This window comes from Elaeis guineensis, chromosome 3 (assembly GCF_000442705.2).
Source record: "Elaeis guineensis isolate ETL-2024a chromosome 3, EG11, whole genome shotgun sequence".
Classification (NCBI taxonomy): domain Eukaryota; kingdom Viridiplantae; phylum Streptophyta; class Magnoliopsida; order Arecales; family Arecaceae; genus Elaeis; species Elaeis guineensis.
Window position 1 is genome coordinate 99,661,868 of NC_025995.2, and position 25,796 is coordinate 99,687,663.

The 25,796-nt window shown below is 35.7% G+C and overlaps 1 protein-coding gene across 2 annotated transcripts; it reads left to right on the top strand.

Moving 5' to 3' along the window:
• Positions 1-822: 822 nt before the first annotated feature.
• Positions 823-4,075, top strand: LOC105041596 (14-3-3-like protein GF14 omega). 2 transcript variants are annotated; one of them, XM_073254138.1, is made up of 4 exons: positions 823-1,379; positions 1,579-1,701; positions 3,500-3,592; positions 3,696-4,075. In XM_073254138.1, exons 1-4 carry the CDS (start codon positions 900-902, stop codon positions 3,738-3,740), a joined length of 741 nt encoding a protein of 246 aa, XP_073110239.1. In that variant the 5' UTR covers positions 823-899; the 3' UTR covers positions 3,741-4,075. The 2 variants fall into 2 exon arrangements, with proteins under 2 accessions (XP_073110239.1, XP_073110240.1); XM_073254139.1 differs by lacking the exons at positions 3,500-3,592; positions 3,696-4,075 and adding an exon at positions 3,097-3,400.
• The last annotated feature ends 21,721 nt before the right edge of the window (positions 4,076-25,796 follow it).

A 25,796-nucleotide genomic window follows, 5' to 3' on the forward strand; every position in this document is an offset into this window, starting at 1 on the left:
TTTCTCACGGGCGACGCCTCGAAAAAAAGATAGGCTAGGCTGGCATAAAATCCAACGGTCATAAGAAGCCTAAGAAGACAAAACCCAAAGAATTATTAAAAAGATTCTCCACTTTCTCACGGTGCGACACGCAGGCGAGGTCCATTGAACGGGGTCCACAAGATGGACATCCTAATTAGACCCACGGTCATGAACGGTGACTGGGGGTTGCCCACTGGAGTCTTCATACGCTCGATTTCAATAACAAAATTTTTCTGTGGTGTTCGTATTATGCGAAAATATTTTTTTATGGACACCTTTGCCTTACCGGCAAGGTCAAAAGTACACAAAATCGAACCACTTTTGCTAAAGTTTTTCCACCAATAATCGTTTAAACAAAGTAACATTTAGAAAAGAGAGAAAGATATCGAACGGCAGAGAACAGCTGTACCAGACTGCCAAGATGCATCCTTTTCCCTACAACGGATATAAAAACGCATTCAATTTAATATGGGTCCCACCAGGAGTCACAAGGTTTTTAGCAGAAACCGATGTTTTTTAAATCTGTCCTCGAACGTCCAGCTCATCCCATGTGGATGGGCCCAAATAGCCCGCATACAAATTTCCTTTAGGTGCGCCGCCATAAATGAACAGACGAGATTTCCCATACTTGAGTAATCAACGGCAGATCCAACCAGCGCCTAGAATCCCAAAACGACCCCACGTTCAGCTTCTTTCGTCTTCTTGCGGATGACCCACTTTATTTAATTTCTAATAACTATAACAAAATAAAAAGAGAAACGAAAAATATTTCTACTCTATAAAGCCGCCTTCGTTCGGTTCGTTCTAACGCGTTCTTGCCTTCTTTTGCGCCTTCTTTCTTTCCATTTCCCTTGTCTTCTTTATTTCTAGTCGCGGCGATGGCGGGAGCGAGGGAGAAGAACATGTACATGGCGAAGCTCGCCGAGGAGGCGAATCGGTACGACGAGATGGTGGAGTTTATGGAGAAGGTGGTGGTGGCGGCGGCGGCGGAGGGGAAGGAGCTTACCCTGGAGGAGCGCGACCTCCTCTTGGTGGCCTACAAGACGATCGTCAACGGCCGCCGGAACTCGCGGAAGATTGTGTCGTCGACCGAGCAGGAGGAGAGCCGCGGCAACGAGGACTATGCCACGGACATCCGCGACTTGCGTGCCAAGATCGAGGAGGACCTCACTAGCAGATGCGCCGGGATTCTCAGGCTGCTGGACGCAAGCCTCATTCCTTCCGCTTCCGCCGCCCATTCCAAGGTATTCTACAACAAGATGAAGGGCGACTTCCACCGCTATCTCGCAGAGTTCCAGACCGGCTCCGAAAGGGAGGACGCTGCGAAGAGTGCTCTCGCCGCCTACAAGTCTGCACAGGTCTCGAGTCTTTTTCTGGTTCTGTTCGGGCTCCGATCCGATCTGGCGATCCGCTACGTTTGCTAGGATTAGGGTTTCGGAATAGAGATCCACTTGTTTAATCTCATGTAATGCTAGGGTTAGGTTATTGATTTGATTTCTTTTGATATGGACGGTGGTGATGATTAGTTGGGATGATGAATCTGATGTGATGTGATAGGATATTGCGTTGGCGGAGCTGGCATGGTCGCACCCGATCCGGTTGAATTTGTGCCTTGACTTCTCGGTGTTTTACTATAGGATCTTGGACTCCCCGGGCCAGGCACGCACTCTCGCAAAACAGGTAATCTTAGATTTGATTTGATTTTTTTTTTCTGTAAATGGGATGCATTAAATTAAACTAAACGTGAATAGGTACATCTATGAGAATCAGAAAATAAAATATTCAAAAATTTAACTGAAAGATCAGTCGAAGAAGTCAAAAGGATCTTAGAACTTTTAATTTCTTGCATATTGAATTTTTTTTCTTTTAATATATAGATCTATTGTTATTATTAAAACGTTAATTTTTGACTTCCAAATTACCTTTCATATATAGAAATTCGATTCATATTTTAGATCCATAATTTGCCAATCAATGATACACGTTTGGAAAAATAGCTGTAGGTAGACAATTCAACAGTTGAGTAAATGATCTGTGAGCATGTTGTTCCCTCATTCTGTTGTAATTGTCAGATATAAACATTTATGCATGATGTGATGAATAACAAATCTTGAGTGATACTCCTTTAAAATGGCAGTGGACTTATGTGATGTGATTTGATGCTGATGTATGTTTTTGAATGATGCATGTGACAAATGTGAATGCATGTGCTTGTTTAAGATGGGTAGGAATGCACTAAATTAAATAAATGATGAGTGGCAAGATAGTCTTTTATCTGAGCTCATCAAGCTCATGTCTATGTGTATACTTATTAGGTAGATGTTATAATATTTATTACTGTTATAGGAATTCCCCTTTCTTTTTTCAATCTTTCATGTTCCCTTTTGACTTTCATCATGTATGATATCATCGATTTGGTTTTTATTTTCATTTCTTCGGCTCTGCTGTGTTTTGCTTAGAGGGCAATTTCCTCCTTTAAGAAATAGAGCAATTTCTTTTTAACTGCTGGATATCTGTTTTAGTTGTTGTGGCAAGCTTGAATAAAATTGGGCACCTTATGTTCTTTGATAGGCTATAATAGTCGATAATTCTATTGGGTTGGAAGCTAATAAGTTTCTTAGCAATTAACATTTTTGGTCTTACTCTTTTTATATTTAGGGGAATGTTCTTTATTTGTATTTGGGTTCAAATTTTGAAGATGTTGCTCTTTTCATAGAAGTTGATTTCCTTTGTTTAGTGCTTCAATTCAAATATTGGAGGATCACTTGTTTGTTTTGGATCTTTATTTCTTTCACAACTGCATTTATAGTTAGGATATTTCCTCTTTCTTTTATGGTTAATCAGAGGTACAGTGCCGCTCTTCTTATTGTGTTTATCCAGTGCCGCTCTTCTTATTGTGTTTATCCAAATGCTAAGTAACTCCATCAGCATGTCATCAGAATGTCTGAAGTAAACTGTTTGTTCGAATGTATACTATAAAATTGGGCATATAGCATATGTTATTGCTTTAATCAAGTACAGAATAATTATGTTAAACAATCTGACATGGATACAATCTAATCTTTTGAAAAGCAGATGTCTTTCATGTTATTTGAATGCTGGTATTATTTGATTCAAGAAGGGTTAGTCTCTCTCTCTCTCTCTCTCTCTCTCTTCCAAAACACTTTTGTTAGGGTTATACTTAAATTTTGAAACATTTTGTTCTACTAATTCATTTGGACAAGCTTTAATTGATGTTTGTGGTTTATGGCGACTTCATAAAACCTTGTTGGTCACTTCAGGTTAAAGTTCCAGTATTATTTTCCCTTTTTTGGTCGAGCTTTTTGTTCCCTATGAAATAAATGTAAAGGATCATTTAAGCCCAGGGTTTCTTCATTTTGTGCTATCAAGTTCTTCTGTAGATCCTTGAATGGAAAGTTCATGTGAGTCTTGATGTGTTATGAAGATATTAATCTTACCTTTCGATTGCTGCTATTAGGCATTGGATGGAGCAAATGCAGAGCATAAGGCATCGCGCAGGCTCATGCAGTGCATCGAAAATAATCTTGAGTTGTGGACTCCAGACCCGAAGGTCTTTGAAAGTTCAAAATAAGTAGCCTATATTTTTGTCTTTAATGTCTGATCACATTCGCTTCAAGTATCCAATTGAATTAATTAATATTTGCTATTTTCAGCTGGACAGGTCGGATGACTCGGATGACTCGGATGACTCAGCGTGATAGCTAAAGAAGCACCCAAGCATGAGGATGAACAGCGGTAGCTGCTATAACATTGGTTCCTCATAGCCAATCAAGGGTCCCGCTGATTTTCCCCACTAGAGATGCAAATAATTTCCTGTTCTCGGCTGGCCGCATTATGTCTTGGCATTCCTTTTTCTCTCCTATCCACTGCCCCGTGAAAGTTTCAAGAAGCATTCTGTTTGTGTTTTGGGTTTTTGTTTCTTTGTTCTTCCTTTTATATTTGAATCTTTTTATTTTACCTGCTCCTTTTATCGGTTATTAGGTTTGCTGCTGTTGTGCTTCAATTTGAAAATGCCAGACTCTTATTTAAAGTAGTTTAAATGCAGTTATGTGCTTGCTTTTGCTATTCGTTACAGTCTTGTGCATGATGAGCTTATTCAAAGGGAAATGCCGACTGGCTGTTTTTTAGAAAATCCCATGTATCAGGTTTATTTGTTCAAAATTGGGAACGTTTTTAAATGGGCCATTGCTTACTCGGATATCACTTTCCTTGTTGACAAGTAAAGCGCACTTATTGTTTGAGCTGGTGCGGACTGTAACGGGCCCTGGTACTGCTCCTGGTACTGCCCTCGATGAAACGTAACCTCCCAACAGGGAGTAAAAGAGGTCCATGCTCTCAATAGAGTTGGACCCTCATGTTTTCGTACAGGCCTGCGTGGTTTCAAAGAAATGTTTGGTAAAATAGAAAATAATTCCTTTTCATGGAAAGAAAACTGTTTTTTTTTTTTGGTAGAAGATGGCCGGAAGGCCACTTACATTATAAAGAAACTGTTTACAGACCTTCCCCAGAACTGATAATATGAACAATAATCTCAATCCCCAAAACCAATACGTAAACATCCCAAAAAGATTCAGCTGAGTCAGCAGATAATCCATCAGATGTACGAATTGAAAAGCAGTGCAAGTTTCTTCATGGTGTTTGATGTTTCAGAGAAGAATGAAACCCAGGAAACCTGAAGACATCAGTTGCATATAGAATCAGGATGTGGAAGAAAGATGGAGAAAGTGATTTTCAGCAGCATCAGCAGTAGAACAGCAATCTTCCAAAAAAAAGTACAAAAAAGATCCTGAGTGTTAAAGAACGATTTACAGCACCTTGGAAGATTGGAACTCGATGTGCACAGTGGACAATGAAATCAAAATGGGTATGGCTGAGTAAGGATTGCAGCTTTTCAATGTTGAATGAAGTAGATATGTCATAGTAGGAATATGCAAATAAGTCAAGAAGCTATCATTCGCCCCATTATCATAAAAGGATATCTGATACAGGTGAGTGAAATCCATCCGACTTTGAAGTAACACATATAATTAACTTTAGACACCAAACTAAAGATCCAAATGCGGATAGATAGTTAGAGTGCTGACATAATACCTCTACATCAATGAAAACATGAAGAGCTAATAACAAAACCTGCAAGCAAACACAACACAAGGTTAGTAATAAACTTTCTATTTTCTATTTTCTTTCTTTCTTTTTTTTTGCTTCTTTTGTTCTTCATTTTCCTTTTTTTCCTTTTCCTTTTTTTTTTTTGTTTTTCTTCATTTTTTCGCACATCTCCCATCCTTCTTTTGTATGTCCATACAGAGAGAAATAGCATATTGAAATGGCATTAATCCTATATAATTCCATGATATATAAATCACAGCATTCTGTAGGATGGAGTCATTATAAATAAAGAAACAATGATCAACATGGTATTTGAAAAAACATTCGAACTTGTGCCATCCAATGCTTCCAATCCAGCACATTAAAGGACAATAAAGTGGAAGATATTCAGTGTAGCCATGGTAGCCGATGTAAAGGTATGTGAAAGTTACTGAGGACCGGCATAGAAAAATCCCCAAAGAAATCCTACCAGCAGGACAGAGAATTAGAGAGTATACCATCATTGCTGAGACAGCAATCAGTAATGAAATTCCACTCTGTTTTTGACCAGTATAAGAAATTGACAATATTTTTGGTATATGTAGAAGAGAAGAAACGAAAATGGATAAGCCTATAACCTGCACCCAAGAACAAAAGGGTTAGAAGTAAACCTTGTTTTTTTTGTTTTTTCCTTTTGATTTTCTCTTTTTCTTTTTCCTTTTTCTTTATTTTTCTCCTTCTTTTCCTCTTTTATCCTCCGCATATTCGGAAAACTATCAAATGCTCATTCTGTACAACATAGTGTATCTGTACTTGTATTCTTTAGAGATTGTCATATGAAGACAAGTCTGTAACTTTGGTACAATACCACATTCTATATGCAAATTGTCGAAGGTAATAAGTATCATGAGCCCCATACTCATTAGAATGAAAGCCATGTTGGGTCATATCTACCATGTGGACCATGTAGAGGCCTAGAAAATCAGGATACTTGCCCACCAGCCCATAGTCTTCTTCCTCGGAGCCACAACAGGACCCAGCATTAGAGTATAGGAGTAGTACTATCAGGTCCCAACTATCTGAAACACCATACATCTCACTCTGTACAACAGATACCAAGTGACCGTCGGCAAAATCCATCAGACATTATGGGTGAACAAGCATAGTATTCCTTTTATTTTGAATGCATAGATGCCGCATGTTTTGATGGTGATGCGTAGGGTGCGCAAGAAAGATGGTCCAATTTTGCGAAATAGCACAACAATTCCATTGACGCCCATAACAGCAAAAGTTATAAATATTACTGATCATCCTTCTTTCGCGAGAATGTGATGTAGAAGCACATGCCATGATAATATTAGAAACCTGCATGCACAAGAGAAGAGAAGGAATTAGAATTTGAATAAACCATTATGTTTATTGATCCCTATTGTTGCGTCATTATGTCCTTCTTGTAGCATGTAGTGTAGTGTCTTTGTTACGTTTCTCCACCACAAAATATGCCTCATTTGATCCTGCTTCCACATTATTGGATGTTGCATTAAATAAAAATTAAGGTCAGTCAAAATATTAATTTGCATATAGATGAACAATAAAGAAAAGCAATCTAAATGCAAGCAATTCAACAAAATAATCCACAGTGAGATACTATGACCAGACCCCTGACCGAGAATCCATCTCCAAGGATAGCAGCAGAAATGCATTTTCAAATCTCTAACTCTCTCTGACATAGTGAATACCATATGCATCTGCTTGAATCAGACCTTGGTACATAAAATCCTCAACAGACTTTGAGGACCCAAGAAAATTGCTATACTGTGCTTTATTTGCCAAAAGATCCGCAACTTGATAGGTTTTTGTATGGGTATGCGAGATTTTATAAAATAAACCCATACTTTTTCATCAGTATAAATCTTTTACCTGAGGAATATGCTCAATCTTCCCACAGGTGGAACTATTTAGCCAAAATACCAAAGTAGTGGAATCCCCTTCCAGCAAAATCTTAGTAGCTTATAATTCCAAGATTGCAATCTTAACCCCATACTATGCCGCTTGAAGCTTTGTCATGGGAACTAAGGAAGAAGGAAAATGTTTACCTCCAATACATAAAACAACAGCGTGATAAATTCGAATTACAATTCTGACTGCTGTGTTGTCTGTAGTGACCGAAGCATCAAAGTTAATTTTTACAACTCCTTTGAGAGGGGATAGCCAAGAGATGAATAGAGAAGAGTAGAAGGAAGCTTCTTTCCATAATTGGTTACCTTAGTACCGACACGGAAGTTGTAAACTATTTAAGACTATACTTTCATTTGCTTTTAAAAAAATCCAAAGCTTACGTAATAGGTGTGATGTAGTGATATAAGAATAGTTGCAAATACATTCATTTCAGGCCCACCATAGCAACCAAGCTGCATACATCATGAGTGATTTCTGTTCATTGTCTACCCGGGCATTGGAAAGCTATTCGCTCCATATCGACAAGGAATTAAAACATAAATTCAACCAGTAAATCCAACTTATCTGTAGCCAAAAATTTCATGCAAAGGCATAATGGACAATCACATGCGCACAATCCTCAATTTGATCAAGGCATAAATCACAAAACTAGTTGTTCGCCTCTATAATATTGCTGTGAGCCAAAAGAGCTTTGCATTGAAGTCTATCCTACACAACCTTCCAAAGAAATGTTTTAAACTTTGGAGGAACCTTCAAAGCCCAGATGCACCCAAAATTCACCTACACTGGAAGATAATAATTAGGAATAATAAGATTCTTTATGTCTTGTAATGATACCTTCAAGCTCTTGGATGATGCCCAAGCAAGTTTATTTGACCATGTACCCTGCGCCAATGGAATTTTACTAATTAAATTGATTAGATCAGTAGAAAAAAACAAAGAGAGAGTGCAAATTCCAACACCTATCAGCCATAATAAAATATGATACCTATAAATTAAGATCTATATTATCTACATTTATGAATGTTGGCCAAAACATGATGGGACTATTTATAATCCATGGCTCTTTGTAAACATTAATAGAATTACCTGATCCAACCAACCATTAAAACTGAAATTTAATGTGAGTTGCAGCATTTGAAATTTTTCTCCAAATAATGGAAGAACCTCGATGACATATGTGGTCAACCCAGGTTCCATGAAAATGATATTTTGCTATAACAAATTGGGCCCACAAAGGAGAAGGTTGCAAGATCACCTGAGCAGCTAACTTACATAAATTCATTAACTTACGGTGAGTAGACTAAGGGTTGAAATCCAATACTTCTCCTTCTGCTTTTGGCAAGTAGACTTTCTCCCAAGAAATATGATGGAAAGTTCTCCTATCCCTGGGGTGTCCCCAAAAAAAGGTTGTAATCTCCTTCTCAATCCTCCAAAGAATTGACATAGGAACATGTGTTGAGGATAAAGCGTAAAGTAGAATCGCATACAAAACTGATTGTATCAGACAGGTTCTTCCCACAAGTGATAACACACGCCATTTCCATGCAGCCATCTTATTAGAGATTTTTGTAAGAAGAAATTGATAATCAGCAGAAGATGTCTTACCCGACACTGGAACTCCTAAATATTGTCAATTCATTCTTTTTTCAGTAATATGTAGCAGCTCTCTTATCAGATATCTGATCTTGCGATCCGTACCTAGAGAAAAAATTATATAAGATTTAGTGCTATTAATAGATTGATCGAAATAAATAGTATAAGCATTTAATATAGCTAACAGGGCAATCGCATCTTTTAGGGAAGCCTGGGCCACCAATAAACAATCTTCCGCATAAAAAATATAGGATATTTCAGGACCCTTAGGAACTTTGAGCCCACAAAGCAAATGCATTTGGATCGCAGTATGAAGAAAATTTGTTCAGATTTGGGAACAAATAATAAAAAAGTAGGGTGATTGCGAACATCCTTGTCGAAAACCTCTAGTAGCCCAGAAAGGAGTGGTCTTGGATCCATTAATAAGTAAAATGAATAGGAGCTTGAAAATACAGATTCTAATCCAAGAAACAAATTGCTCAGGGAAGCCTATCCGAGTTAACATTTTAAAAAGAAAAGGCCAATAGATCCTGTCATAAGCTTTTTGCATATCTAATTTGATCATCATCAATTTTTTTGATCGAGTAGTCCTAGAGAGAGAATGCATAATTTTCTTTCCAAGCAAAAGACTTTCTATAATATTTTGATTTGAAACAAAAGCTCTCTGTTCTTTTGAAATGATGTCAGGTAAAACCAATTTTAGCTTTCAGCTAACATTTTCGCAATGATTTTATACACCATATTACAAAGGCTGATGGGGCGGTAATCATTTGGAACCTAAGGATTATCTTTTTTCAGAATAAAAGTAATATAAATTTTTGTCCAGAATTCAGGTAGAGTGGCAGAAGCAAAGAAAAAAGAAATCGCATTCACAATGTTAGGCTTAATAATAATCCAAAATTTGTGAAAAAAACAAGTAGAAAAACTATCAAGCCCAAGGGCTTTGTCTGGATGAATGCTCATTGTGGCAGATTCAATTTCATTTTCAATAACCGACAGAGCTAACAATGAACTTTGAATAGAAGAAAGAGTCGGAGTAATAATAGAAATATCCATTTGAGGGATCTCGTCATCCTCCTACTGATCACGAAAATGATCAAGCAACATCACCTAGATAGTCAAAGGATCACTAATAGTTTCACCTTGGGGGGAAGATAAAGTATGCACTTAGTTTTTCCTTCGACGAAGAATGATGGAGCAATGAAAAAAAATTGTATTAGAATCACCCTCCTTAAGCCAGGTGATCCGAGATTTTTGCCGCCACATAATCTGGATGCGATGTAAGATCTGATTATATTCCTGAAGATTAGATAATAAAGCATTATGAAGGTTAATAGGTAGGCAACCAATTTGAGATTCCTTAAGCTCCAAATCATAAATGTTATTATATACCTACCGGGCATGGGTATTCAAATTACTAATAGAATATTTTCACAAAACAAGAGCATGACGAACCTTTTTTAACAGCAAAAAATTCCTTTCAGTTGGAGAATAATTATCGAAACTCCTCCAAGATCGACAGATCACCTCCGTGCACTACAAAAATTCAGAGTCACTAATAGTCCACATGCCGTCGCTAATAACCTCGCTGTTGCTAATTCCATCGTAACAGCCAATTTGAAAAAATCTGATCGCTAAATATCTTTTTAATGATGAAAATTCTAGCCATCGTTAATAAAGCTATTAGTGACGGCTTTAGCAATGAAATTTTTTCATCGCTAGTTATTTTTTAATTTTTAAATTAATTTTTTTAAAAAATATTAGCAATGGTGTTTTCATGGCTAATGCCATCGCTAATAATTATTAGCGACCAATAATGCCATCACTAATACCATCTCTATTTTTTTAATTTTTAAATTAAATAAATTTTTTTAAAAAATTAGCGATGACATTATCATTGCTAATACTATCACTAATAAGTATTAGCAATGATATTTTTCATTACTAATACCGTCACTAATAATTAATTTTATTTTTTTAAAAAAATTGATAATAATATTTTTAAAATTTATTTTAATTAATCATAATGAATTATGATTCTTAATACTTGTTATAATTAAAATCCAAAGATAATATATCAATCAAAAATTAAAAATTAATTATATTATATTAAAAATATAAATTATATAATTTTCTTTACAGGTAGTATCAAAAAAATATAATACATAAAAAAAAAATCAAGTTCGATCCTCATCATCATCCCCTCCTCCTCCTGCTCCTCTCTAGCAGCTGGTGGATGAAAACCGGATGTCCCAGCATCATGTAATGAAAAAAATAAAATAATATTAGTAAGTTTCGATATGAAGGTATATCTTTCGATATGGAGGCGTATCTTTCGATATACTCTTTCAATTCTTGAATAGATTATTTTTACATATTTTATTTTGATATGGAGCTATAGACGCCTCCGATCCATCGATTGGATGGTTGATTGAATTTTTAGCTCCTAGGTCCTCTTTTCGGACTCAAACCTAAATATATGAAGCTTCTAAATATGAAAACTTAAAACAAATAAAAGAGTTTAGTAATATAATTACCTGATGTGATGGTTGGAACGATGAGCTCAACCACTTGCGCAGCTGCAGGTCTCGGAGAAGCTCCATAATCATATTACGGATAGCATCCAGAAAGCTCTAAGGTCACTGGTTCAGAAGCCTCTGTACAACCTCTTTCATGTGTGCATCACTCCAGATCTAGGATGTTGAGGCCTGTGAGGTTGTCGAAGGATATCGAGCCAGTGAAGGGTCGAAGCTGTGGCTGAATCTTATGATCCGGCTCCTACTCACCCCCCTGATGGCGCTGAGCCATCCCTCAAGATCAAAAGGGGCTGAGAAGATGGATCATCGCCATACCTCTCAGCAATGTATGCTCCGTAATGCATCTATACAATTCAGAAATACATTAATTCTAATATAAAAATCAAATTTTGTAACAATTTAATTAGTAAATAAAGTTTGAATTTTTTACCGTGATTTGTCGCAACGTAGAATCTAAATAGTCACCAGTCCTTCTAGACTGGTGTGTGACCCATCACAACTATAGCTAGTTTGGTGGACGATCCAGTTGCTGTATCTATAATAAGTAAATAATAAAATTAAATTAATTAAAGCATGTATATAAGAGTTTTTATAATTCTAGCAAAGAATTTTGGTATATATTTCTTACCAGCCTGTCAGCCCCAACATGTGTATCGACTGAGCTGCCGTGTGCCTGATCGGATCCTACTGGACTGTCTGATTCTGTTAGACTCTCTGTCGCCTACCAGAGTACTCCTTGCTGCTCTACTAGTTGCAGAAAGACTGCCATATGTTTGTGCATATCCAGTGATCCGTGAAGGACCTTCAGTCTGATGATGACTGAGAATCGGAGTGCTAGATGGTGGACTGTCTGAGGCTGTAGAAGCCATCTTGGAGCCTCCATGTGGCCACCTCCTCGAAGGTTCAATGACCAATCTCCTCATTCTAGGGAGTCTCGAATCAATAGTATTCTACAAAATAGAAGCAAGCATGTATTAATATGTAATTAAAATACCAACATACTAGAAATTTAAAAATTAAACTTGTTTTGACTTACTAGAAACATCTCCCTGACTGTATCACGAGCTCTCGATAGCCAACTCAAAAACTCATTTATCGGTTCCAACATCAATTGGCGTATGATTCTGATAACGACACAAAATGTAGAAGGCTCTCTGAATGTACTACAAAATTGATTTCAAAGAATAAATGTTAACTTTAAAATTATTAAATTCTAAACATATTAATTGAGCATGTAGTACTTATGAGCGACTCTGAATATAGATGATCTCTCTATCCTCCAACTGAGTTGGAGATATCGCGAGCTAAGTGGGTCCTCGACCACAGTACTGTGTCTGAGAGCTGGCGGTCACTGCTGCATGCGACTGTGGGGTCATTGTGACCCCCTGTACTTTGAACTTGAGCACAAAACATCTAATATAAAAAATATTATGTTAGTTAACAAATGATAAAATAACATAAATGAGAATATATAAAGTGTTAGAGCTTACCGTTCGATGTGAGAGGTGCAGAACCATGCGAACTGACCGCATGATCACTCTCTCCTCGAGAGCTCTGTCCTCGACTGACATAGCTCCGACCTCTGAAAGATATGATATATGCTCTCTAAAAATAAAAATAAATAGATTTATCCAATTAATTATACAATTATGGATGGCCATGTAAGATTTAAAATGATACAAGATAAGTAATTAAAATGATCCAAGAATTATATACTTAGCACTACTCATCGGCCTCTTAAAATATTTAGTATCCTTCAAAATCTTCTTTCGATTCTTCCTTTTCTTCCTCTTCTTCTTCGACCTCTTCCTCTTCTTCTTCCTCTTCTTCTCCTTCTTGGGGAGGAGTTGGATCTACCTCCTCATGTTGGCCATCTTCACATAGGAGAATTTTTAGAGCATCCAATTTCACATCATCGAAGGATTGATGAACTCCTACTATCTCATCCTCTTAAAAATTTTATGGTAATTGAGGCTCTTCTTTTTCTTCAAGCGTGTAATGAATGGCTTGAGACTTAAATTTGTATACAGCCCACCAATCTTTTCTTCCTCTTTTTCTTGATAGAAAAGGAGTATAATATACTTGAGCAGTTTGTGCAGCTAGTACAAATAGCTCGTTAACATAAACTTTTGATCTATGTTTGATTTCAATAAGCCCATGCCATGGATCAACTTTCGTATCATTATCAATATCGAACCATTGGTACTTAAATAGAATGACACTATTATCTCCAATATAGCTTATCTTAATCACTTCTTCGAGGATTCTATAGTAGTCACTCTCTGCCTTATCTTTCCATCAGCTACCTTTTAAGTTGAAGGATCGTGTGGCACATCGAATCAGTTCGGATCAGAGATAATGAAATTCAAAATTTTTTTTAATCTGATCCGACATGCGAGACTTAGATCCAAATAAAAAAATAGCATATTAAATAATAAAAATCAGCATGCATAAGAGATAAGAGGTGATCTTATCACTGTGCGCGGGTAGATGATCTCCACGATTGATGATCCGATGATCTCTGAAATTCATTGTAGAATCTCATACGTACCTAGTCTCTACAGATATCCAATCAGACTTGATCTAGAATACTTTTTCCTCGATCAATCCGCCTACTCTTAGATAGAATTGGAAGCTTTTTGATCAAATTCAAATCTGATCGCCGATAGGACTCTGATCAGCCCCTCATCATAGCCTTTTCAACTCTTTGCGTAGAACTGATGGCGTTTGACATCTTGAACCCACCAGATGGCTTGTCCAACACCTTTGGACATGGAAGAGGGATAGATATTAGAGATAGAAGAGGAAGGAGGCATGGAAAGGAGGAAAAGAGGTGTGAAAAATGATCTATTGGCTATAACCCCTTTGGTTGATCAAAAAGAACCTCTTTTTATAGAATCTGATCAGATCAGATGTCTTAAAATAGGACTCTCCTAGATCTATCTCAATTTGATTTCTCTTTTGTTTTATCACACAAAACTAACAAAAAAATTAGATTGGCGTGGAGATAGGATAAGGTTGTTGTCGTCTCATTCCAATGTACCTCCGATTCGAATTTAAATAGTTTTAAATCGAAGTTGAATTCAAATCTAAATTTGAAATTAAAGAAGATCAAACTCTTATTTTCATCCACTAGTGGATGAGGCTTATCCCTCTCTTTCTCCCTTATCTGATTTGGGCGACACACACGGATCCAATCCATGTGGGTGTGCCCTATCACATGGCCGAACAATATTGGGTGGTGCCAACATTTGGTGCCTCTCACAAATCTAACCTAATTCAATCAAATTCGAAATTGGGTGAACCAACATTTGGATCTCAGTTGGAGCTTATACCAAATTGATTAAATTCTATCTAATAGGATCCAAAATTAAAGAAGAGAAAATATGTTTTACCATGTGCTAGCATGGTTTCCTTAAATTCAAAGCTAGGACTCAATAGCTTCTAACCCAATTAGACTATACTTAGTCTAATTGTGCAATCCAAGATCAAAACTCTTGTTTGTGTGATCCTATAGGTCTAATTCTATCTGATAGTGAGATATGTTGTGATCTCTATCATCAATAATATTGAAGCTCTTTTCGATAGATCGAAACTCTTGTTAATTCAGTCAATTAAAATTATTGATCATCGAAATAATTTTAATTAATCCCACAATCCACTAGTGATACTTAGCAGTATATTGTGATAATCTAGTAGAACTAAAGGTTGAACCTCTAGTTGCAGTTATTGTATGATTCGATACTTCTATCGTGAGTTCCGATAAAATCGAGGTCAAGATAAACTCATCAAACCTCATATCTGTCATATGATAGAATCAATCGATTTAAGTCCGATGTGAAACCTAATAGAAACTCTTTTCTATCTTTCATACTGTCATAACCATGGGCTTTTGGATTCAATCTCATGATCTACATAGGATTGCTCCTCTTTTACTGAGGTTGATAGATCCTATCTTGATGCAATCTAATTTCTATAATAAATATATTATAGCTAACATACACCTCAAGGCTCCGTATAGCTAGAAAATCAAGTTATGGTGTCGTCAAATTATAGCACCCTCAAGGTGAACTGTTGATGCACCTCAGGTCAGAGAACTAAACACACAGCCGTAGCTATGAATATGTCACTGATGAGAAGATAGATATCCTTATAATTGTTCGTAAATGGTCACACTTAGTACTCTTATTTTTAACAAGCATCTGTATTTTCACTCTGATTTTTCACAATCATAGATTCAAGGCTCATCTATCTGAAAAAAGTGATCATACACTAATCTTCCAGATCGATCACTATTTCTGTGATAATCCTATGATTAAAAGTAATTTATGAGTTAACTAAGATTAGCATATGTCTCAAATTTTTAACTTTTTGAGAATATGTGTTATCTTATCCATTAACCTAATAGATAATTCACAGACACTATTAAACATAATGTGAATGGAAATAACCCAATTTTATTAGGATCAAAGTCAAATTACAAATTATGCCCTAAAAGTGTTTTATAAGTATCAGCAAATCTGGTTTTTAGGATATACATCTAACAAACTTCCACTTGATCTAATACTAATTGGCTACAAATCTAAGTTTTATCTTCTCAAAATGGGCTTCAATCTTTTGCTGGCTTAATGACTTTGTCAATGGATCAACTATGTTGTCTGCGGTGTCGACTCTCTTCATCCCGACGTATCTTTTTTTGAGATAATCACAGATGAGGTGGAATCGCCGCTCGATGTGTTTGGATTTTTGGTGAGACCTCGGCTCCTTAGCTAGGGCTATGGCACCATTGTTATCATAGTAGAGAATGACGGCATCTGATGGCATCACTCCAAATTTTGCAACAAACTTGTTGAACCAGAATGCCTCCTTCGTGACCTCCGAAGCGGCGATATATTCTGCTTTCATGGTAAAGTCTGTGATCATAGTCTGCTAAGAACTCTTCTAGCTGATAGTGTCACTATGGTATAAGAAAATACTTTTTAATATCGACTTTCGTTCATCGATATCAGACATGAAGTTTAAATCGGTATACCTCTGCATCTTCAGTTCTCCATTCCCAAAGATCAGAAATATATCCTTAGTCCTTAAGTACTTAAGGATACACTTCACAGAAGTTCAGTAATCTTCCTGTGGATTCGATTGATATCTGCTTATGACACTCACTGCATGAGCAATATCAGGTCGTGTACAAAGTATGGCATACATAAGGCTCCCTATAACCGAAGCATAAGAAATTTTGCTCATGTATTCAATCTCTTCCAATATGTTGGGACACATTTTTTTGAAGAGATGAATGCCATGTCTGAGGGGTACAAGACTCCTCTTGAAGTTCTCCATGCTGAACTTTTTCAGCACCTCCTCAATGTACATCTTCTGTGATAGTCCTAGCATCCTCCTAGATCTATCTCTATAGACTTTTATCACCAAAATGAAGGATGCCTCTCCTATATCTTTCATAGAAAACTCTTTAAACGACCACACCTTGATCGAGGTCAGCATGAGAATATTATTTCCAATCAGAAGAATGTCATCCACATACAATACGAGAAAAGTGACAGTGCTCTCATTAACCTTTTTGAATGCACACGGCTCCTCCTCATTCTTGATGAAATCAAACGATCTGATTACATTATTAAACCGAGCATTCCAGCTCCGAGATGGTTGCTTTAGTCCATAAATGGATTTTTGCAGTTTGCAAATCTTATAATCACCATCATTGAAAGTGAAACCAAGCAGCTGTTCCATATAGATATTTTTCTTAAAATATCCATTCAAAAAAGTTATTTTCACATTCATTTGTCATATTTCATAATCGAAATATGCTACAACAGCAAGCAATGTATGGATGGACTTAAGCATGGCTACAGACGAGAAGATTTTCTGATAGTCAATGCCTTTGTGCTGATCCTTTCACCACAAGTCTAGCCTTAAGGTCTCTACTTTTCCATCTGCAGCTATCTTTCTTTTGAAGATCTATTTATATTTAATAGGTACAATACCTTCAGATGGATCTACCAAGGTCTATAGTTGGTTTGAGTGCATTAAGTCAATTTCTGACTTTATTGCCTTTAACCACTTTTTGGAGTTGATATTTGATATCGTCTCATTATAGGTCTTGGGGTCATCTCCATGTATCCTATTTTCTATGAGGAATATTTTTTTTATATCCTCTGAGATAATACCTAAGTATCTCTCTAGAGGATGAAAAATTCTACTGGACTTATGAGGTGGAGGAAGTGTGTGGATCAGCTCGGACTGAACTAGTTTCTTAGGTTCCAAAGCTCATTGCTTTTTGGAGACTTTCTTCTTGAGACTAATCTGTCTTCCTATGCCTCCATCTTGAATAAACTATTTTTCAAGAAAAACTGTATGTCGACTTATAATCACATTGTGATCTTTTGAAAGATAGAAATAATATCCTAATGACTCTTTAGGATATCTAATAAAATGAGTCCTAAAGGATCTAGATTCTAACTTATCCATCTGTTATCGTTTAACATGGGTCGGACAATCTCAAATCTTGAGATGACTCAGATTTGATTTCTTATCATGCCATATCTCATATGGTGTGGTAGGAACGGTTTTAGATAAAATCCTATTCAGTACATATATGGTAATCAAAGTATAATATCTCAAAAAAAAATCAGAAAGATTTGTAAAACTCATCATGAAACGGATCATATCTAATAAAGTCTGATTTCTCTATTCTGAAATCCCATTGAGTTGAGATATTCCAGGTGGAGTCTACTGTGAGATAATTTGATGTTCCTTGAGATATTCAAAAAATTTCCCACTAAGGTACTCTCCTTCTTGATCTGATCAAAAAGCCTTAAGGGACTTTTTGGTTTATTTTTTCACTTTATGTCTGAATTTTTTGAACTTTTCAAAGATTTCAAACTTATGACACATAAGGTACATATATCCAAATCATGAAAAATCATTGATAAAGATAATGAAGTAGACAAAATCTCCTCTGACTGGCACATCGAATGGGCCACAAATATCAGAATGTACTAAAGCAAGTAACTTTATGATTTTCTCCTCATATCCCACAAAGGATAGCTTGATTATTTTGCCTTGAAGGCATGATTCACAGATCAGATATGACTCGAAAGTTAACGAACTCAATAGTCCAATTTTCTTCAATCTGTTAATCCTGTCTTCTGTAATGTGACCTAGCCTTAGGTTCCATAAGTACTTTTTGTTCACATTATCTCTAGGACATTTGGAACCTATAGTATTTATACTTTTCTCGACATAATGAACAAAAACATCAACGTATAACTGAAAAAGACCATTGATAAAGAAACTATTTTCAACTTTATTATTTCTTAAATAAATAGTATAATGATCCTTAAAGAAACTAATTACATAGTCTTCCTACGTTAAACAAGACATAGAAATCAGATTTCTACTCATGGAAGATATAAAGTAATAGTTTTTCAAAATCAAAATATTCTCTGATGGTAATCATAGAGGGTAGGTTCTCATAGCTATAGCAGTAATTTTTTCTTCATTTTCAATGTGTAGGATCATTTCTCCATCTCTCAGCCTCCTACTATCCTCAAGACCCTGCAAAGAAATGCATAATTGAGTACTAGATCCAGAGTCAAGCACCCAACTAGATGTAGAAGATACTGTCAGGTTTGTTTCTATGATGAGCATACCTCTAGAAGATCTATCCTTCTTGTTCTTCAAGATCGTCAGATAAGCTAGATAGTTTCACTTCCAATGGCCGTCTTTATCACAATGGAAACACTTTTCCTTCTCGATAGTCTTTTTCTTTGGAATCTCCTTCTTCTCCTTCTTCTTGCTCTCCACTTTTTGCTTCTTCATGAATTTTTTTTCTTTCCAATAGACTTTTTTTTGAAAAAAATTCACTCTACAGTAAGTACAGAACCCTTTGAACTCTTCAAGGTACCTTTTGTTGTAACATATTGACCAACTCGTAAATGGTGCACTGGACCTTATTCATATGAAAGTTTACAATAAACTGCCCATATGGATCAGTCAAGAACTGCAAGATCAGATCAACCTGTAAGTCCTTATTCATGGACAGTTTGAGCTTCTTAAGCTCTTCGAGTTCCTTAATCATTATTAGACAATAATCATGGACCAATTGCCCATCACACATTTTTATCTTGAAGAGTCGCTTGGACACTTCGAAGTGAGCTGCATGGCTTACCATACAACTCTTGTAGGTGAGTCAGCATATGTCTGATAGTAGTCATATCCTCATGTTGGCATTGTAATTCGTTAGACATTGATGCCAACATATAATATCTAACTTTGTTGTTATCGTCCAACCACTTCTCATGAGATGCTCTTTGATCAACGATCGGACGAGCTGTGAGAGGAGAAAAATTTTGGTCAAGGACATAGGATAATCTCTCAGAATTCAAAATAATTTTTAAATTTTAGAGCCAATTCTTAAAATTTGGTCTGATCAACTTACTCATTTCTAGTATTCTGGCTAGAAGATTTCAAGCAGACATTATTCCTACAGAGAGTAAATTTTTTAGTTAAATTTTGTAATTGATTTAACTAATTTATTTTAATTTTTTTTAAATAAAATAGGGCTCCTACTATTTTTTTGATTCCTCACACTTTTTTAGAAGAGAAGCGAAGACCTCCATGATTAAGAGTCTTAAGTGGATGCTGTGGTCTCACCAATTGACTCACCACCTCACCTAAGAGTTATTGGTGTTGGATCAATTGATAAGTGGATAACTCTTGTCCAGTATTTTTTTAAATATGTTGCAGCCAACTTTGGTCTCTAATTCATTAGCCTCACTAATCCAAAAAATTGGCCCACTACTTGTTAAGTCAGACCCACCATTTGTGTGAAATGAATCTGTCATTAGGACTTTCACCATATCCAAAATATTATGCCCAACCCCATCTCTAATCTGTGGCATCTCATGCCTAATAATCATGGTTGCATCTTTTCGATGCAACTAAACCATTATATCCAATCGAGAACAATCAACTCTATGAAGGGCTCACATAATTACAATGGTGGAAGACCGCAAGACTTAATATTTTATTAGAAATATTTGGTTCAAATCTCATCCTTAATTAGTCATAACGATTATGACTAACCTAATGGTATGGGCTAGCTCGAGTTCAACAAGTTGATCTAATACAGAAATTAATTTTTTAAAATGGCCAGATAAGTTAAGATGTTTGGGAGTTCCCTCATTGCTTTCCTTAGACACCAACGTAGTTGGCTAGGTTAGACAATGGAATCAATTAAAGAACCACCATCCATGTACTTATCTTAGACACTAAATTGGTTGATTAGAATCGATCAGGTTAATCTATTGATCCGAATTCAAACCATTGAGCTGAATTAGGTCTTAAATTGATTGATAACATATAACTGTTAATCGATCTGACTAAACTTATAACTATTGGGTTGGTATGAAGCACTCTTGATCCAAACCTAGTCAATTCTTGAGTCGGTTTAATCAACCGCTCCCACTAGACCTAATTAAGCTACCCACACCCTTGACCCATGATTTATGAAATTGACTTAGATCTTGAATTCATAATTTTAGATCTATTTAATGTTATCTCTTAATTCTTAATTAAGTTCATGATCCTAATTAGATGTCCAAACAATTTGGACTAAGATTGTATCATATATAAATTCTGCACATAGGACTGGGTCGGCTCAGTGAACTTAGTCAGCTCAGTTTAAGGATTGAGTCGACTAACTTATGATAAATAGAAACCCTATTAACCTCAATCTAAAAATTTAGTTGGCTCAGTTGAATACAGAGCTGACCCACCAGGGCACTGGGTTGACTCAAACAAGGACTGAGTTGACCCAGCAGGTATGCCAGCAGAAGATTTTTAAGATTTTAGTAGTTTTAATTTAGTAATTAACATAATTTTAAAAACTAAATAACTTAATTATACATTAAAATCAAAGAGTTTTGGATATAAGGTTTTGCAAAAAAATTAGTTTTTTTCTTTTTACAATTTTTTTTCATAAATGTATTCACATGGCACCCCTACATGCCATAAGAGCACCCCATCGAATGGAAAGAGAGGGTCTTTAAACCCTACTTGCTCTTATGATTAGATGGCTTGCTGGTACATCTATTTTGAGTACTAGGCTACTCAGATAATAAAATAGATCTATGCGTATATCATATATATTAAAAAAAATCTAATTTATAATATGCTGAATTTAAATCTAAAAAAAATTTAGATTTAACTAAACATGCAATATTCAGATCTAATTCAAATATTTTTAGATTTGATCATTCTTTAGATCATATCTGAATTAGATCTGATCTAATTTAGATCTAAGATCCAAACAATCTAGCTTTGATACTAGTTGAAAGATCGTATGGCATACCGGATCGGTTCAGATCAGAGACAGCGAAATTCAAAAATTTTTTAATCTGATCCGACTTGTGAGACTTAGATCCAAATAAAAAAAAATAGCATATTAAATAAAAAAATCAGCAAGCATAAGAGATAAGAGGCGATCTCATCACTGTGCGTGGGTAGACGATCTCAATGATTGATGATCTAATGATCTCTGAGATTCGCTGTAGAGCCACGCACGTGCCTGATCTTTATAGGTATCTACTCGGGCTTGATCTAGGATGCCTTCTCCTTGATCAATCCATCTATTTCTAGGCAAAATTGCAAGCTCCTTGATTAGATTTAAATCTGATCATCGATAGGACTCCGATAGTCTCTAATCGCAGTTTTTTCGACTCTTCGCATAGAACTGATGGTATTCGACAACTTGAACCCACCAGATGGCTCGTCCAACACCTTTGAATGTAGAAGAGGGATAGATGTCAGAGATAAAAGAGGGAGGAGGCATGGAAAGAAGGAAGAGAGGCATGGAAAGAAGGAAGAGAGGCATGAAAATTGATCTATTGGCTGTAGTCCCTTTGGTCGATCGAAAAAAACCCCTTTTTATAGGAATCTGATCAGATCAGATGCCTTAAAATAGAAGGACTCTCCTCGATCTGCCCCAATCTGATTTCTCCTTTGTTTTGTCATACAAAGCCAATGAGAAAATTAGATTGGCATGGAGATAAGATAAGCTTGTTGTCATCTCATTTCAATCTACCTCTGATTCAAATTTAAATGATTTTAAATTCGAAGTTGAATTCAAATCTGAATTTGAATTCAAAAGAGATCAAATCTCTTATCCTCATCCACTAGTGGATGATGAGGCTTATCCATCTCTTTTTTTCTTATCTGATTTGGACGACACACACATGGATCCAATCCATGTAAGTTCGCCCCATCACATGGCCGAACAACATTAGATGGTGCCAACATTTGGTGCCCCCCATAAATTTAACCTAATTCGGTCAAATTCGAACTTGGGTGAACCAACATTTAGAACCCAATTGGATCTTGTGCCAAATTGATGAAATCCTATCTAATAGTACCCAAAATTAAGAAGGAGAAAATAGGTTTAACCGTGTGCTAGCATGATTTTCTTAAACCCAAAACTAGGACTCAATAGCTCCTAACCTAATTAGACTACACTTAGCCTAATTGTGCAATCAAAGATCAAAACCCTTGTTTGTGTGATTCTATTAGTCCAAATTTATCTGATAGTGAAATATGTTATGATCTCTATCATTAACATCATCAAAACTCTTTTCGATAGATTGAAACTCTTTCTAATTCAATCAATTAAAATTATTAATCATCAAAATAATTTTAATTAGTCCCACAATCTACTAGTGATACCTAGTAATATATAGTGATAATACAGTAGAACTGAAGGATGAACCTCTAGGTGCAGTTACCGTATGATTTGATTCTTCTATCATGAATTCTGATAGAATCGAGATCAAGATAAACTCACCAAACCTCATGTCTATCATATGATAGCATCAATCAGTTCAAGTCCGATGTAAAATTCAATAGAAACTCTTTTTTATCTTTCATACTACTATGGCCATGGGCTTTTGGACTAAATCTCATGATCTACATTGGACTACTCCTCCTCTACTAAGATCGATAGATCCTGTCTTGATATAATCTAATTTCTATAATAAATATATCATAGTCAACATATACCTCAAAGCTCCATATGGCTAGAAGATCGAATTATGATGTAGTCAAACTATAGCACCTTCAAGGTTGTTGCCCAGCTATGCAACCCAAGAGGGGGGGTGAATTGGGTTTTTAAAAAATTTAAGCTTAACTAATTACTTATGAAAAATATTTGTTAAAAGCTTGATGAATGAGGAGAAAGACTTTAGTTCAAGATTAATTACCTAAAGCAAGAATGCAAGGATATAATAAAGAAATAAAGAGAAACAATAAAGCACACCACAAACACAAGGATTTATAGTGGTTCGGTGCCAACCTTGCACCTACATCCACTCTCCAAGCTCCTACTTGGGAATTCCAATCCACTATACTTATATTCAACCCGAATACAAACGTCAGAAACTCTGACACTAGCTATCCCAAGCTAGTCCACTTATTTCTCGGGTACAAGCCAACCCAAAATACTCCAATTTCAGATTCGGATCAACCTTCTCTTATTTTGAAAACCCTCCAAAAATAAGAACAATTACTCACAAAGAGTAAGACAGTTTAGAGCACAAATAAGTACAAGAATAGCTCCTTAAATGAGCGAATATAATATTAAATACACTTTACTCAAATGATGAAGCCCCTTTTGGATTTTCTCAAGGTGGATGAAGAGTTGAATGAACGTTTGAGGAGAAGGTGATCTTTGATTGAAGGCTTCTTGAAGGCTTTGAAAGAGCTCTTGATCAGGGTTGAAAAGTTGGCTTGAAAAATCCTCTCTTTGAATGCTCTTGAATACCCTTTTGAATGCTCTTGCTTTTCTCTTTCAAAATCTCTCGTGTATATTGTAGATCTCTTGTATCTCTCGTGTATATTGTAGATCTCTTGTATCTCTCGTGTATATTGTAGATCCCCCTTTGTGTTTTTCACCTTTTGAACCCTTTTATAGCTTTAAGAAACAAGGAAAAATATTTTAGGCAGAAAAAGAGCCGTTAGAGCATTTTAAGGGAGCATTAAAGGCAATTAAAACGAGCAAAAAACTAGCCGTTGCGGATAATTTCCGTCGCAGGGGTCGACTCATGAGTCGACTCATGCTTCAGGGGTCGACTCATGAGTCGACCTTTGTTGCAAAAACCAGAGATGTTGGTTTCTGGATTTTTTGGCCCAAACATGCAGAAGTCGACTCATGAGTCGACTCATGCCTTGTGGGTCGACTCATGAGTCGACTCATAGGTCATGCCAAGCCAGAAAACCAGCGTGCCAAGGGAAATTTTAGCATGCCAAGCAGCTCATTGTGCCATGAGTTGACTCATGAGTCGACTCATGCACTTCAAACATTCATAACATCAAAAATATAAGTCCAAAAATAATGAAATTTTCATCAATAGATTACAAATCATTTGTTCTACCAAATGATACTATCAAATCAGGATTTTAGTAAATTATGATTTTGCCCCTGAAGAGCATAAAGACTTTTTCAAATAAAAATATTTGTATCCCTTCAATCTGCTTTGTAATCATCAAAATCAATCTAGGAGCAACAATCTCTCCCTTTTTGATGATGACAAAATACTTGAACAAAAGCATTTATGTGAATGCATTATAGATTTATATGCTTGAAAAGAGTATTATTCTTTTGGCATGTGATACAAATGGTCATATGCAAGAATAGTTTGCCCATTTGCTTAAAGATTTGAAGATATGCTCATTGGATTATGTGATTTTGGTGATAGAGCAGAAAACTTATTTTTGTTATCAGATCAAGCTGTATTTTGAAAATTTGATCATTCTCATTTGATTTTAGTTTTAGCATCAGAGCAAAAAATAATTATGTGCTTTAATTGCTTTTGATACAAAAAATAATTATGTGTGCCAAAGCATGTTTAAGAGTTGATTTGGAAAGTGTATTAGATCATTTTGAGTTTAAGATATATCAGAGCAAGAGAAAAATAAATTTTGCAATGTATCGGAGCAAGAAAAATAATTTTACAATATTATCAGAAAAAATTTTACAATTTATCAGAGCAAGTTAAAAAAATTTAAGATGTATCAGAGTAAGTTAAATTTCTTAAGATGTATCAAGGCAAGTTGAATTTCTTAAGATGTATCAAGGCAAATAAAATTTTAAAAGATGTATCAGAGCAAGTTGGAATTTTGAAGTATATCAGAGCATATTTAAATTTTTAAAGCAAATCAGAGCATATGGAAAGAAGTAATTTAAAAATTACTTATTTGCATTGTACTTAGCATTGTACTTTTGATATTGTTCTTTAAATTCTCCAATTCATTCATTAATTTCTCATAATTTGTAGTTTTGCTTTTGATGGGTTGCTTTTTCTTTAATTGCTCATAATTTATGGTTTTGCTTTTGATGGATTGCTCTTTAATTTTTTCCCCTTTTTGACATCATCAAACATGGTTAATTCCTCTTTTTTCTGAAATATTCTTTAATTTCTCCCCCTTTAGAGTTTATCACAGATGTTTGCTCCCCCTTAATACAGCAATTATTAACAGCAAACAACAACAAAGAGAAGACAATATTTCAAC

Coding starts and splice junctions, on each gene's coding strand:
- LOC105041596 (XM_073254138.1), top strand. CDS start 900: ATGGCGGGAGCGAGGGAGAAGAACATGTACATGGCGAAGCTCGCCGAG. Junction 1,380..1,578: donor CCGCCTACAAGTCTGCACAG/GTCTCGAGTCTT, acceptor GTGATGTGATAG/GATATTGCGTTGGCGGAGCT. Junction 1,702..3,499: donor CACGCACTCTCGCAAAACAG/GTAATCTTAGAT, acceptor TGCTGCTATTAG/GCATTGGATGGAGCAAATGC.